At 34.3% G+C, this 13,522-nt stretch overlaps 1 protein-coding gene across 4 annotated transcripts in view; it reads left to right on the top strand.

The window, feature by feature from the left end:
* Positions 1–13,522, top strand: part of Hydin (HYDIN, axonemal central pair apparatus protein) — a 380,912-nt gene that overhangs the window by 77,609 nt on the left and 289,781 nt on the right. For all 4 annotated transcript variants that reach the window (XM_013503972.1, XM_013503969.1, XM_013503970.1 and 1 more), the window contains exon 8: positions 12,833–13,034. In XM_013503972.1, the coding sequence (XP_013359426.1) occupies positions 12,833–13,034 (202 nt within the window). The remainder of the gene's footprint in view (positions 1–12,832; positions 13,035–13,522) is intronic.

Genomic DNA, 13,522 nt, shown 5'->3' with positions numbered 1-13,522 from the left:
AATTGTGAGAGTTCCAGTTGCTTCAAATTTTTGCCAGCATACATTGTTATATTGTTAATTTTAGACATACAAGGGGTATTAAGTGACCTGTAATGGTAGTGTGCCAGTTAATCTGCATTGTCAACTTAACCCGAGAGTCAAGAGACTCTCAGAGAGATGATTTGGATCTGGAACATGGAAAGGCTGTACTGATTAGTGGATTAATCCACTGATGTTCAAGGCTGAGTGTGCTGTTAGGAGGTGGGGCCTAGGTGGAGGTGTGTCACTGGGGACTGCCCTTGGAGGGTAGAATTCTAACATTCTTTTCCTGGGATCTGATTCCCTGCCTCCATGAACTAAGCAGCTTTGCTCAGACTCCTTCCACCATGATGCTTCTCTTTCTAGCTAGCAACTATGGACTAAATCCTTTGAAACTGTGAGCCAAGCGAAGCTCTCCTTTAAGTTCCCAGTGTTGAGGAATGTTGTCCAGCAATAGGAACACTAACAGAACTGCTTTAACTTTTATGTCTCTAATGACTAATGATGTCCAACACCTTTTCATGTGCTTACTGGCCAATCCTGTATCTTAAGTGTCTAAGTCTTTTGCTCGTTTTTTTCTCCTTTTATTTTTAATTTGTAAGTGCCCTTTACAACTGGATATTCTAAATACTAATTGTCTGATATATATTAATATATTACATTATGCATTATCAATCTTTTCTCCCAGCCTATAGCTCACTTTTTAATTAATATGTCTTCAGTAGTAATTTTTAATTTTGATGAAATCCATGTTATCAATTATTTTTCTTCCAAATTAATGCCTTTTGCCTCCTTTTCCTTTGTATATTCTCCTACATTTACTTCTGTAAGGGTGATAATTTTAGCTTCTATATTTAGGTTAATGGCTCATATTTGATTTAATCTTGTATAGGTATGAGGTGGGACTGTGCATCTTTTTTTCCCCACCAATGAGGTTATTGACTCTTCCCCATTCTCACTGACTTTTTTTATGTAACACTGATTAAAGTCAATTCAGGTTGTTGTTTGTAATAGATATTCAGTGGATACTCTATCAGATTAAGAAAATTCCTTTCACTCTGTAGCTTTCTAAAACACTTAAACTTCCAAATCTTGGATAGGTTTTGTCTGCATCTTCTAATCTGCCTCATTGATCCTCAGGTCTGTTTTTTTGTTTTTTGGGTTTTTTTGCCAGGACCATGCTGATTTTATCACAGTAGCTTTGTAGTATAATTTCTTTTTTATTTTAAAGATAAAAGAATGAAAATGCATTAAAAAACAAACAGACATAAACAAAACAACACCCAAACAATAGAAGCAATACAGAATTTCAGACAAGATTTTAGGAAATTAACAATGATTGTTGTATTACATATTGTTATATTCAAATTGATTACTCAGTTAAACAAATATAGGCATGTAAGATTGATCAAACAATGAAACATTAACTGTTCCTTTCAATAAAGCAATAGAAGTCAGTAGTACAACTCTCTTAGCTATCCTGTGTATATATATATATTTTCTTTTCCCTCTTTTCTTTTTCTCTTTTCCCTTGCCCCAGTTGTTCTTTTCTTTTGATCAGTTTCTTTCACAATATCTATTATACCTTTCAGATTTTATTTACCTGGCTGATGATGACTGGGACTAACTCGTGATCCACAATAACCATGGGGCACGGGGTGCCAATCGCTGTAGTATAACTTCAAGTCAGGGATTGTGATGCCTCCTGGCTTTCCTTTGTTGCCCAGGATTGCTTTTGCTATTCTAGGTTTCTTCTGGTTCCAGATGAATTTTAGGAATGTTTTCTCTAGATCTGTGAGGTATAGTAATGGCATTTAATCAGGATTGCATTGAATCTGTGTAACAGTTTTGGGAATATGGCCATTTTCACAGTGTTGGTTCTTCCTATCTATGAGCAAGGAATATCTTTCCATTTTCTGAAATCCTCCTCGATCTCTTTTTTCAGAGTACTGTAATTTTCACTGTATAGGTCTTTTCCTTCTTTTGCTAAATTGATGCCTCAGTATTTCATTTTTTGGATGTGATTGTGAAGGGTGTGGTTTCCCTAATTTCTCTCTGAGTTTGTTGTTTGTGTGTAGGAATGCTATTGATTTGTGAGTGTTGACTTTGTATCCAGCTGCACTACTGAAATTGGTTATTAAATCTAGAAATCTTTTGGTGGAGTTTTTGGGGTGTTCTATGTGGAGTATCATGTCATCTGCAAATAATGATAATTTCACTTCTTCCTTTCCTAGTCTTATTCCTCCTCTTTCTCTCTTTTGTCTAACTGCTCTGGCTAATGTTTCCAGAACTATATTGGATAGGAGTGGTGACAGTGGTCATCCTTGTCTTGTTCCTGATTTTAAAGTGAAAGCTTTCAGTTATTGTCCATTTAGATGATATGGCTGTTGGTTTGTCATAGATGGATTTATCAGATTGAGGTAAAGACCATCTATTTCTATTTTCTGCAGGATTTTTATCATGAATGAGTGTTGGACTTTATCAAAAGGTTTTTCTGCATTTATTGAAATGATCATCTGATTTTTGTCTTTGGCTCTGTCACAGTTTGATTTTCCTTGATCTGTATTATTTGGGCTTTGTCAGCTTTATTAGTTTATTCAGAGAACTAACTTTTAGTTGCTTTTCTTTATCATTTTTCATTTCTTTTCAGTTTTATTGATTTTACTCTTTATTACTTGATTCCTTTTACTCTCCTCAGGTTTTATTTCTAGTACTTTTTCTAAATCTTAAGAGAGATGATTTGAGCTTTGATTTTTTAACATTTTTTTCTACTATAATCTATACATTTAAGATACAAGTTTCCCTCTAGAAATGATTTGAGATTCAGCTCATACATTTTTACATGTTTCATTTTCCTTAACACTTAATTGAAAGCATTTTAGAATTTTTATGTTTATATTTTCTTTGACCTATGGGCTACATAGAAATATATTTAATATTCAAACACTTGGGAATGTTGTAGTTATCTTTTTGTTATTGGTTTCTGGTTTAATTGTACTAGTGACAATGAGCAAATTCAGTAGGCTATCAGACCTTGAATTTAGTGGAGACTTACATTATGACCCAGGCTATGTTCTATTTCAGTAAATGTTCCTGTGCGTCCAACAAGGTACAAGTTCCATAGCTATCAATTAGGTCAAGTTTATTTTAAAAATCATGTCATTTAATGTATATCTCTGTGAATTTTTTGTCTCCTTGGTTTGTCAGTTGTTGGAAGATATATTAAAATCAATTATAATTAAGGATTTGGTATTTCTCCTTTTTGTGTCATCAGTTTTCATTGTATATATTTTGAGACTATGTACTTATGAAGCATTTAGGATTAATATAATTTCTTCTTGAGTTAACCATTTTATCTTTCTGGAATGTCTCTTACTGTTTAGTAAGATTTCTGACATTGAAGTCTACTTGATCTGACATTTAAAGAGGATAGAAGCTTTCTTTTGATTAGTGTGGACAGAGTATATTCTGCTCATCTTTTTACTTTCAACTTTTCTATGTCTTCATAGTTAAAATTTGACATTTGGAAGTATCACTAGGTGGGTTTTTTTAAAAAAATCCAGTCTGAAAATCTTTATCATTTAATTGTGGTATTCAGTCCTTTTATGTCAAATGAATTTACTGATAATTTGGGTTTGAAGTTTCTGACTATTAATTGATACCACCATGAGAAAATTATTAGTTGAATTTCAATGAGAACTTTTGTGTTATTAATGTTGATAGTGGATGAAAGTGAAAAATTATATGAGCATTAATAAATTCAGTCAGCATTACATTTTTTTCTTATAATATTCACATCTTTGTGAAGTATCATTTTTATTTGTATCAGTCCCTGAAACTAAGTAGTACTGGGAAAATGTAACCTTAGAATTATTTTTGGTTCACTATATCACAAGGTTTTATACTAGGAAAATGCAAAAACAATAGTCATTCCTCTTATTAAAATAATTAATTGTTGGTAAATACATTAAGTAAATTACCTTTAAAATATTATTTATCTCTATCTCATCCTTCTCTAATATTTTCAGTGCATTTTTAATACATTTAACATGACCACTATAGTATATAGGTATCCTGTGCAAATCAATAAGTTTTCACATGATCAAGGAATAATTTTTTAAAATTTTTACTTGGTTAGGTTTTGAGGCCAAGTAGCTTAGAGTACTCATAGAGAAATAGAAGTCAAAACTTGAGAGAAGACTTTAGTGATAGTCAAATTTCATTTTATAAATGAAATACTGAAGCCCTAAGAGCCCTAAAAAGTGGTTTGCTTTCATCTTTATTGTGTGTTTTCAATGACCATAACCTATAACTTTCCATTAGTGACAAACAATAATGACTGTCTAAACACGATTAATCATGGAGTTTTTCCAGACAGCCATGATCACTGGCTCTCCACTTAGGGTACCAGGGGTCACCAGCACCTAATATTTCATACATTAGTGTTTTCCTGAATCACAATTCCCTCCTTCCCTTTTCCATCTTCCTCGCTGTTGGGCCCATGTGTAATGAAATCAGATTTGTTTAAGAAACTGATTTTACCCCAGAAATGATTTAGTTACCTTTTAATTTTATACCAGAACTCAAAGAATTGAAATAACATGATGCCTTCTATAAATTCATGCCCTACTGCTCTTAGGACTTCAATATTTCATTAATAAAATGAAATTTGACTATCACTAAAGTCTTCTCCCAAGTTGTGACTTCTATTTCTCTATGAGTGCCTGAGCCACTTGCTCTCAAAACCTAACCAAACAAAAAATTCTAAAATTATTCCTTGATCATGTGAAAACATATTGATTTACACAGGACACCTCTGGAAGAGATTAAGAATGCAATTAATCAAGATGGTAATGACAACAAAACAACATGACAACAACAACAAAACCTAGAATAACTAGAACACTCGTTCTATCCTTTTAATAAAACAGAGACATGGAAACATTATCTGACTCAGAAAAACAAATAGTTAATTTCTTAATTTCAACTGTGCATGAATAACTTTACACAACCCTAGATTTTATGGAGATATTAGTATTAAGAATGGGCTTTTTAAAAAACAGTATTTTTACTGAATATTTTTACTGCCCACAACCCTCCACGCTAGGAGTGGGGGACCCTTAAGGTTGTCTTCACGCAAGTGGGTTAATTTGATTACTGAATGACTAGTAGAAACAGGATTGCAGCAATTTTTTCTTCAGTGCCTGATGATGTTACTGTCACCTTAGAGGTGACATTAACCACTGGCATAATCAGGAAATAAAGCTGATACACTTATTCAGCATTTTTTTAAGCACACTGTATTATGTCTCTTACTGAAGAGGAGTTATTTCAGGTTAAGAGTCAGGAGTTTGCAAGTAGCCTTTTTCCTCCAAAGGCGTGATGATGTATTTTTATTACATATACACACAATTATAATATTAGTACCTGACAGGACAGCTTTACAGTCATTTATGTATCTTATTGTCATGTACTTTCTAAAACCATAAAGAATTTATTTTTTTCTTCAAAAGGCCAATAAAAGTAGTGCCAATATATAATATAGTAATTGAGTATGATATGCTTTGCAAGTTGTAACTGCTAAATAATATCTATCTAAATATATCTATGCAAACTTAAACCTGCATGGTTATTACAACTAACTATGAATATGTACTAGTATAATTAGAAAACAGCAAAATGTAGTTGTAAAAGAAGCAAACATTTTAACATGGCTTTAGATAGAAGCAGTGGAAACCTTCCTTGGCATAGTTTTTTTTCTTCATTCTTTATTCCAAGCTTAGCGTAAGGAATAGCAGACGATAGGGCTTTCTTGATTGTCAAGGACGGTGTAGGGAGGTGGGACAAGCTTTCTGTAGATTACCTAGCAAGAAAAGACTCAAGTCATTGGTATTAATATATAAAAGGCTAGTAGAGTACATTTCTTCAACTGCTTTCATTTCTGAGATGAGCATACTGAGGCCCAGAGACGTTTAATAACTTTATACCTAAGAAAAACTTGAACTTGATTTCAAGTCTTCAGGATCACCCAAAGTCAACATGCTTTCTACAGAACTAAGGTGCCTTCTGTGCAGATTAAGAGAACAATTTTGGCCTTGTCATTGCTGTGCTGGGTAAGCACCATCACGTTCCTTCATTTCCATTTCTTCAACAAAAGAAGAGAACTTCCGAAGAACTTTGTTTCTGCAACATGCTATAGTAGTGGATTTTATCCTGCTGTGGCCAAGAAGTAAGATACCCTTCTTCCATCAGCTTGCTCCCTTGAGAATCTATGGCTCCACTCGTATATTTTATTTAATGTCCTCTGTTGTCTCCAAGTCCTGAAGCCAAAGTAGGAAATGTATTATGATAGAGGTAGCGTCACATTTATTTTCGTAAAATTAGTTTTGTTCATATTTGTTTTGCTTGATTGATAGTAGCAAAACTGGTAAGAGGTAATGAAACCTTCCACAAAATATATCTTTACAGGGACATAATAAATGATTGCAGCTAGTCTCATCCACAGTGATTGTAGTTTTCAGCCCCAGAAACAGAACCAGAGCACTCTAAGGGAACAAAAACCAGAACAGGGAGACACAGGAGCCTCGTCCACTCCCACAGGATGCCCATCTCTATCCCAAAAACCTTCTAAGTGGCTAAGAGTGGGGAACCCTTAAACTTGTCTTCAGGCAAGTGGGTATCAAAAGCAGGCACTTCAGCAGCTCTTTGGGGACAAGAGGAGAGTTACTGCTGCTCTATCTGGATCTGATGATTTTCTTAGAACAGTAAAAAACTTAGACGGTTCTGAAAAACTATAGCAGCTCTTGCTATATTTCTAGGAAAGAACATTTTTCAGTGAACAATTCAAATGGATAACAGTAGTCTTTCTGATCCCTAGGTTTGTGGAAATAAGCCCTTGTGTCTTTTTTCCCTTGATTAACTTTTTAAATAATGAAGTATTTCAAATAACAACAAAATCACAGAGAATAATACAATCAACATCTATTTTACTTAACTCTCTCAACATTTTGCCATTTACATTTACTTCAGGAGTTTTATTTTCTGTATGAGATTACAGATTTGAAGCCACATTACTACCCTTTGCTTACCTAATTCCTGTACCCTTGGAAAAGCTATATTTGGTGCATTTTGTGTTGTTCCTAAAACTTCACTTACCCCTAAACAATATATAGTTTTGTCTCAAGCAGTTTTAAACTTCACATAAATGATATTGTGCTATACATACCATTCTCCAACTTGCTTCCTTCATTCAACATTATGACTTAAAGATTTAAACATGTAGACACAGGCTGCTCTGATTTATCTTAACAAATGTACCATATCTCCGGACGTGAAAATGTTATACTTTGTCTATTCTATCAAATATTAAGGCTGTGCCTAGGTTTTATCCTCTCAGAGACCATGCTGCATTGAGCATCTTTGTATAATGTCCTCCTGCAGCTGTGTGTTTTTTTTTAGGATAAATGCCTACAAGTACAATTGCTGGGTTATATGGAAATCTAATGCTGGTATTAGTTGAACATTAAATTGATTTGTCAAATGACTGTACCAGCTTGAACTTTCATGTAAGTGCTGTCTAGCAACTTTGTTTATTGGAGGCCTTACAACCCTTTTTTACATTAGTTTTTGGATGGATGATATAGTCATATATTAAAAAATTAAAGCAGTCTTTTAAAATATATATTGAAAAGTCTTGCTTCAATATCACCCAATTTACCCCACCAATATTTGATTGGTGTCTTGGCTATCCCTCCAGTGATTTTATGAAAGTAGATACAAGAATGAATGAATATTCTTATTTTCCTTCTTTATATAATGTACTATATAGACTGTTCCTCTTCTTGCCTTTTCCACTCAGTCATGAATCCTGGAATCTTTACTTCACATTGTGTACCTTTGTACAGTGGCACAATTTATTTAAGCAGCTTTCTCTTATGGAGACTAGCTTTTTCAACTTCATCATTATTAAAAATAATGTTATAATAAATGCCCATGAACTTACTCAGGCTCCTCGCTTGTATAAACTCCTAGAAATGGGACAGAGGGTAAATAGTTTTGTGATCTAGATAGGTATTTTGATCCGTGCTGCCAAATTCGCTCCATAGGGTAGGGAAGAGTGGTACCCTTTTGCATTTCACTGTGCCTTTTCCCGCACTGCTTTGACAGCCAATTACGTTCTCAAACTTTTGTTCTATCAGTCTGATATGGGGGGGGGGGGTATAAACACATTATTTGCATTTCTCTCAATTGTGCGTGAAGTCTAGCAGCTTTTCAACACTTGATCATAGCCAGGAGGCCAAGAAGCGCTGGAGCATCTTTTCAAGCACATACAGGTTCTTTCTTTTTTGGCAACTCTACGCATTCTTCGACCGGCTTGTCTTATTGATTTCTAAGCTTTATTTGTATATCTGGTCCCCTTGCTGCAGATATTTTCCCCAGGCTTTTCTCTTTTGTTTTTGCCTATAGAGTTTTGTAACATTCAGAATTTCCTTTTTTATTTTCAGGTAATCAAACTTTCTAACATTTTTAGAGGGACATGAAGTTTGAATCACAGCTAGAAAGCTTTGTCTGGTCTGAAGTTACAAAGAAATTCTCTTGTGTATTGTTCTACTTTTATGGCTTTATATTGAACATTTATTTTGATTCACTTGACATTTATTCTGATATAAGATAAGAGATTTATTTTTCCATATGTCTACAAAGTTGTTCCAAGGATATTTTTCATAATGTTCATGTTTATACCAGTGATATGAAATGCTGCCTTTATAATATACTAAATTCTAATATGTATTTGGCTTAGTGTTGATGTTTTATTCTGTTCCATTGATTATCCCTGCATGCATTGATACCAGGTTGTGCTAATTACTGAGATTATATATTATATTTTAATTTTATCCATTCCTATTTTACAGACTTTTAAAAAGTGTTTTGAGTTTTATCAAATTCTTTCATAGCATCATTGAAAGTAACATTTTTCTCCTTAAATTTAGAGCTATTTTATTAGATTTCCTTATTATCTCATTGTATTCCTGAAGTAAGCTCCACTTGGTCATGAAGTATCATTCTCTTAATCTAGTGACAGATTGTCATTGATAATTTTTTATTTAAGATATTTACATTCATGTTTAGAAGTGCAGTTATTCTGTAGATTGGCCTATTTGTTTTATCTTTTCAGATTTGAGTAAAGATATTATACTGAAAAACACAAAGTTGGAAATTAACTATTATATATTTAACAGCAGAAGAAATACAACAGAAGACAGGATTAAGGAACCTGAAGACCTATCTAAAATATCCAAACTAAGGCACAGAGAGAAACAAACAAACAAACAAAGTAAACAGAAAGTGAAGTCCATGTGAGACATAATCAAAAGGTCAACATGTGTAACTGGAGTCTCAGAAATAGAAGAGAGAATGAATGGAATAAAATAGTACTTTAAGAGATATTGACTGAGAACCCCCTCCCCCATGCGATTAATCCTTATGTTCACAAAGCTCAGCAAACTGGTGGTGATGCAAATACAAAGAAAACTGACTATAGGCATATTGTTAAAATGCTGAATATTAAAGAAAGTACCAAGAGAAAACAGACACAAAAGTAATGCTGATAATACTGATAGTAAATTTTTCAGGGACAGTAAAGTGGCATTATTAAAGTGCTCAAAGAGAGCCAAGCATGGTAGTGCATCCCTGTAATCCAAGCACTCTGTGAGACTGAGGCAGGAGAATTATGAATTTGAGCCCAGCCTGGGCAATTTAGCAACTTAGCAAGACCCTGTTTCAAAAACTAAAAAACAAAATAGGGTTGGGGATGTAGCTCAGTGTGAAGGCCATGAGTTCAATCCCCAGTGCAAAAAAAAAAAAAGGCTCAAAGAAAATAACGCTAATTTAGGATCTTTTACTATTGAAAGTATCCTTCAAAAATGAAGGCAAAACAAAGACATTTTTAGGTTAAAAAGCTGAAAACTTCAGTGGATTCTTGTCTGGCATTGTTTTTACCATCATACTGAAAATAACATTCCATTATTTTTACAGTTTCCATTGAAAAATCAAATATAAACCCCACTGTGGATCCTTTGAAGATCATTTCTCTTTTATTTTTCCTTGCTGCTTTCTGGACTTTATCTTTGATTTCTTTAGTTCCATTATAATATATCTAGGCATGAATTTCTTTTCATTTATCCCCTTTGACTTTCATCAGGCTTTTTGAATTGTGAACTGAAGGGCCAAGGATATAGCTTAGTGGCATAAGCACCTGCCTGGCAAGCACAAGGTCCTGAGTTTGATTCCCGGTACCAATAAAAAAATAAAAACACAATGAATTGTGAACTGATATTTATTAATTCTAGTAAACTCATTTCATTTCTTGAAATATTATCTTTGCTTCATTGTCTTTCTTTCTGAGTTCCACTTAAACACTGTTTGACCTTCTCATACCACCTACCTTGTCTCTTACCCACCCATGTGTATTTTTCATGTACTTTATTTCTTTGATTTCTCCAGAGTGGCTTTACTTCATCGTTTTTTCATAAAAGCCTCTTATTAAATTTATTCCTTGGGTTTTTTTTCTGTGAAGTTTTTCTTTCCTTAATTTAAGCTATTTTTTTCCTGTAAATCCTAGAATGTGGCTCTTTTCTAATTTTTCAGATATTTTTCCAATGTCCTGTCCTCTGAATATAGCTCCTCTTACGGTCACCTCTTTGTTCCCATAGGCACTCTAAGAACATGGTCTACGTCTTAGTCACTCTCATCCCTGAGACCCAGTACCTTAACTTGAAGGAGAGGTTTGTTTTGGCTTGCAGTTCAGAGAGGTTTCCATCCTTTGTCAGCTGGCTCCAAGGCAGGGCAGCAGTATAGAGGGGCATGACAGAGAAAAAAAGCTGTTGTTGTTGTCCTGGTGGCAGAGAAGCAGAGAGTAAAGGGAGGCCCTGGAAAGGAAGAGAAACCCTTTCAGGCCGTGCGCTCAGTGACCGTCCTTTTCTGAAGAAACTGCACCTCCTAACAGAGAGTCAGCTATGAACCCCCATCTGAGTGTGTGTGGCCCTCCGAGGATATCTAGATATAAACTCTAGCATTCTATAACTGGTAACTCCTGGGATCTGGGTGTTTTTGCACCTATTTCTGTTTTTCTCATATCACTGGTCTTAACACATGGAGTTTTATTTCTTTGTGTATCTCATTATGTTGGGCTGTGTGCTTTTTAAAAAAATGTTGAATAGCTTAAAACTTTGCATGCAGGTACATTTCTCTGAACAGAAATGAGTTGCTTTTTCTGGGTATTTTGGAATATAGTCAATTGCCATCAAACTCACAGCTTGAAGTTCTCCAGAGTCTAGAAAATTCCAGCATAGTCTTCAGCTCTGAACTAGGGCTAATCTGTTTCCAGTTCACCCTCATCTTGGGGCATAGTCCTTTGTGGGAACTCTGTGTGGACCTCCATGGTAGGGAGGGTCTTCTTTCTGGCATAAGCTAATTAACTTATGAAAAAGTGTTCAACATCTTCCATAATGAAGAATATGCAAATTAAAGCAACAGTAGGTTTTAACGAATCACGTCATTCAATTTCACTCATCAGAAAGTTTAAAACTTTTGGGTGAAAGGTTTACAGGGAAAATCTTGACAGTTCTTACCTCTAAACAGGCTAGAGATGGAGTGAAGACATTTTAGTTTCACCACATGTGTTTCTGTAGTACTTCACATTTTGCCTTTATGTCTAAATTTTTAATAAAAATATTTTAAACTTTAGAACCTAAGACTTGATGCTTACTTTTTCTTTAAATTTTGCTGTATCCAAAGTGGTAGATCTTGAAGAATTTTTAAATGTATAAAGATTTGTCAATGTATTTACTGGCCAGTTGGTTCATACAATAAATAAACCAGAAAGGTTTGTGAAAAAATAAGGTGCAGAATTCTTTAAAATAAAAAAAATGTAAAAATTAAAAATAAGGTGCAGGTAATTATACTTTCTGGAGTCTAATGAAAATTTTAGAGCAATGAAACACTGGCAGCACTTAGGTATTTCTTTTTTTTAATTTTGATGTGAGAGTGACATACTTGCTATAAGATTGCAGAAGTCAAATGGTGTAGGTCTGTGTCTTTGTGTAAGCCCAGGGGCCTCCCTTACATACCTAGAACCAAGCTGCTGGGTGCATTTTGAATCAAGTCAGGGACTTAAGTTGCTATGCTAAACAAAAATGTTCCTAATATTTAACAAATTAAGAATTTAAAATAGAGTTTTTATTTGTTTATGTTTTCTATGTATCCACTATCCAGACTTGACAAGTATGTATGTTTTTATACATGTTTTGTTTTGATTGCTGTTGCCTCAATGTGATTTCTTTTAAGTCGTTAATTTTTTATTTTTAAAGTTATTGAATCTTCTTTCCTGGCCACTTCCTTGATTGGACTTAAATCTTCTCAGATATATTTGGTAAAATCACCTCAGAGCCAGGAAGCCAGCTCATGCATGGGCTAAAGATGAGGCATAAGGTTATATTCTAGAACTCCTGTCAGACTGTACAATTGAAAATTGCCCTCCTGTCAGACTGTACGATTGAAAACTATTTATGAAGAAGGAATTGTCTTGGAACACCCACCACAACATTTATGTTCTATGTATTTCTTACAATGACCAAGAAAGGTAGCACACTAGTTAAATTTTCAACCCTATCTTATCTCTGAATTAATAGAATGGAGAGAGAATGAAATATCTAATGTTTCTGCTCTATTCCCTAACTGGAGCTGCAAATAAAATAGACTACAAGTAACATTCTAGAGTAAATCTGAAAGTTGTTTGTACTCTGCTAATTCCTAGGTGAAAAAATATTTGTATCTCTCTATGGAGCTGCCACAGACATGAATATAAGGCTGGACAAGAACTCCTTGATCATCGAGAAAACCTACATCTCTCTGGCCAATCAGCGAACTATCACCATTCACAACCGCAGTAACATCATTGCCCATTTCCAGTGGAAAATATTTGCCACCCAAGAAGAGGAGGACAGAGAAAAGTATAGGTTTGTGATAAAAATTACCTATTTGCAGCAACAAGGGGCTGTAAAACTCAGTTTGTTATGACTTTTGTAGTAAGCCTCTAATCAACTCACTGTGAATTTTTTATAAATTGGTTACAGTGCCTGAAACCTTTTTGGAGCTGCTCATTTAAAGAATCTGAGCTGGGCTACATGGAAAAGCATGTTGTCCATTCTCAGTCTCAACCTGGTCTTAATGTAGCAATAACAACTAGATTTCACTCTACCCTATTTTTTCAAAACTAATCTAAATGTGTGTATTCCTTTTCATATTTCTAGCCAGGTCCACCCACTTTCATAAGAAGTTTCTAAAAATAATCTATTTTTAGTTGGCATCAATGTGAATCTTTTTCAGTGAAAACGTATCTCTAGAAAATAGAAAGTATGAGGGAAAAAAGGGCTTAGGTATAATGATTTTTATAGTCTTGGCTTTAGTAACACTACTCTATCCCTGCAAACCATGTAATGATTTA

Source organism: Chinchilla lanigera, unplaced genomic scaffold (genome assembly GCF_000276665.1).
Source record: "Chinchilla lanigera isolate Chin_1 unplaced genomic scaffold, ChiLan1.0 scaffold00083, whole genome shotgun sequence".
In the NCBI taxonomy this organism is placed as follows: domain Eukaryota; kingdom Metazoa; phylum Chordata; class Mammalia; order Rodentia; family Chinchillidae; genus Chinchilla; species Chinchilla lanigera.
Note: the sequence above shows the minus strand (reverse complement) of the source record. Positions and strands in the feature narration are given on the sequence as shown.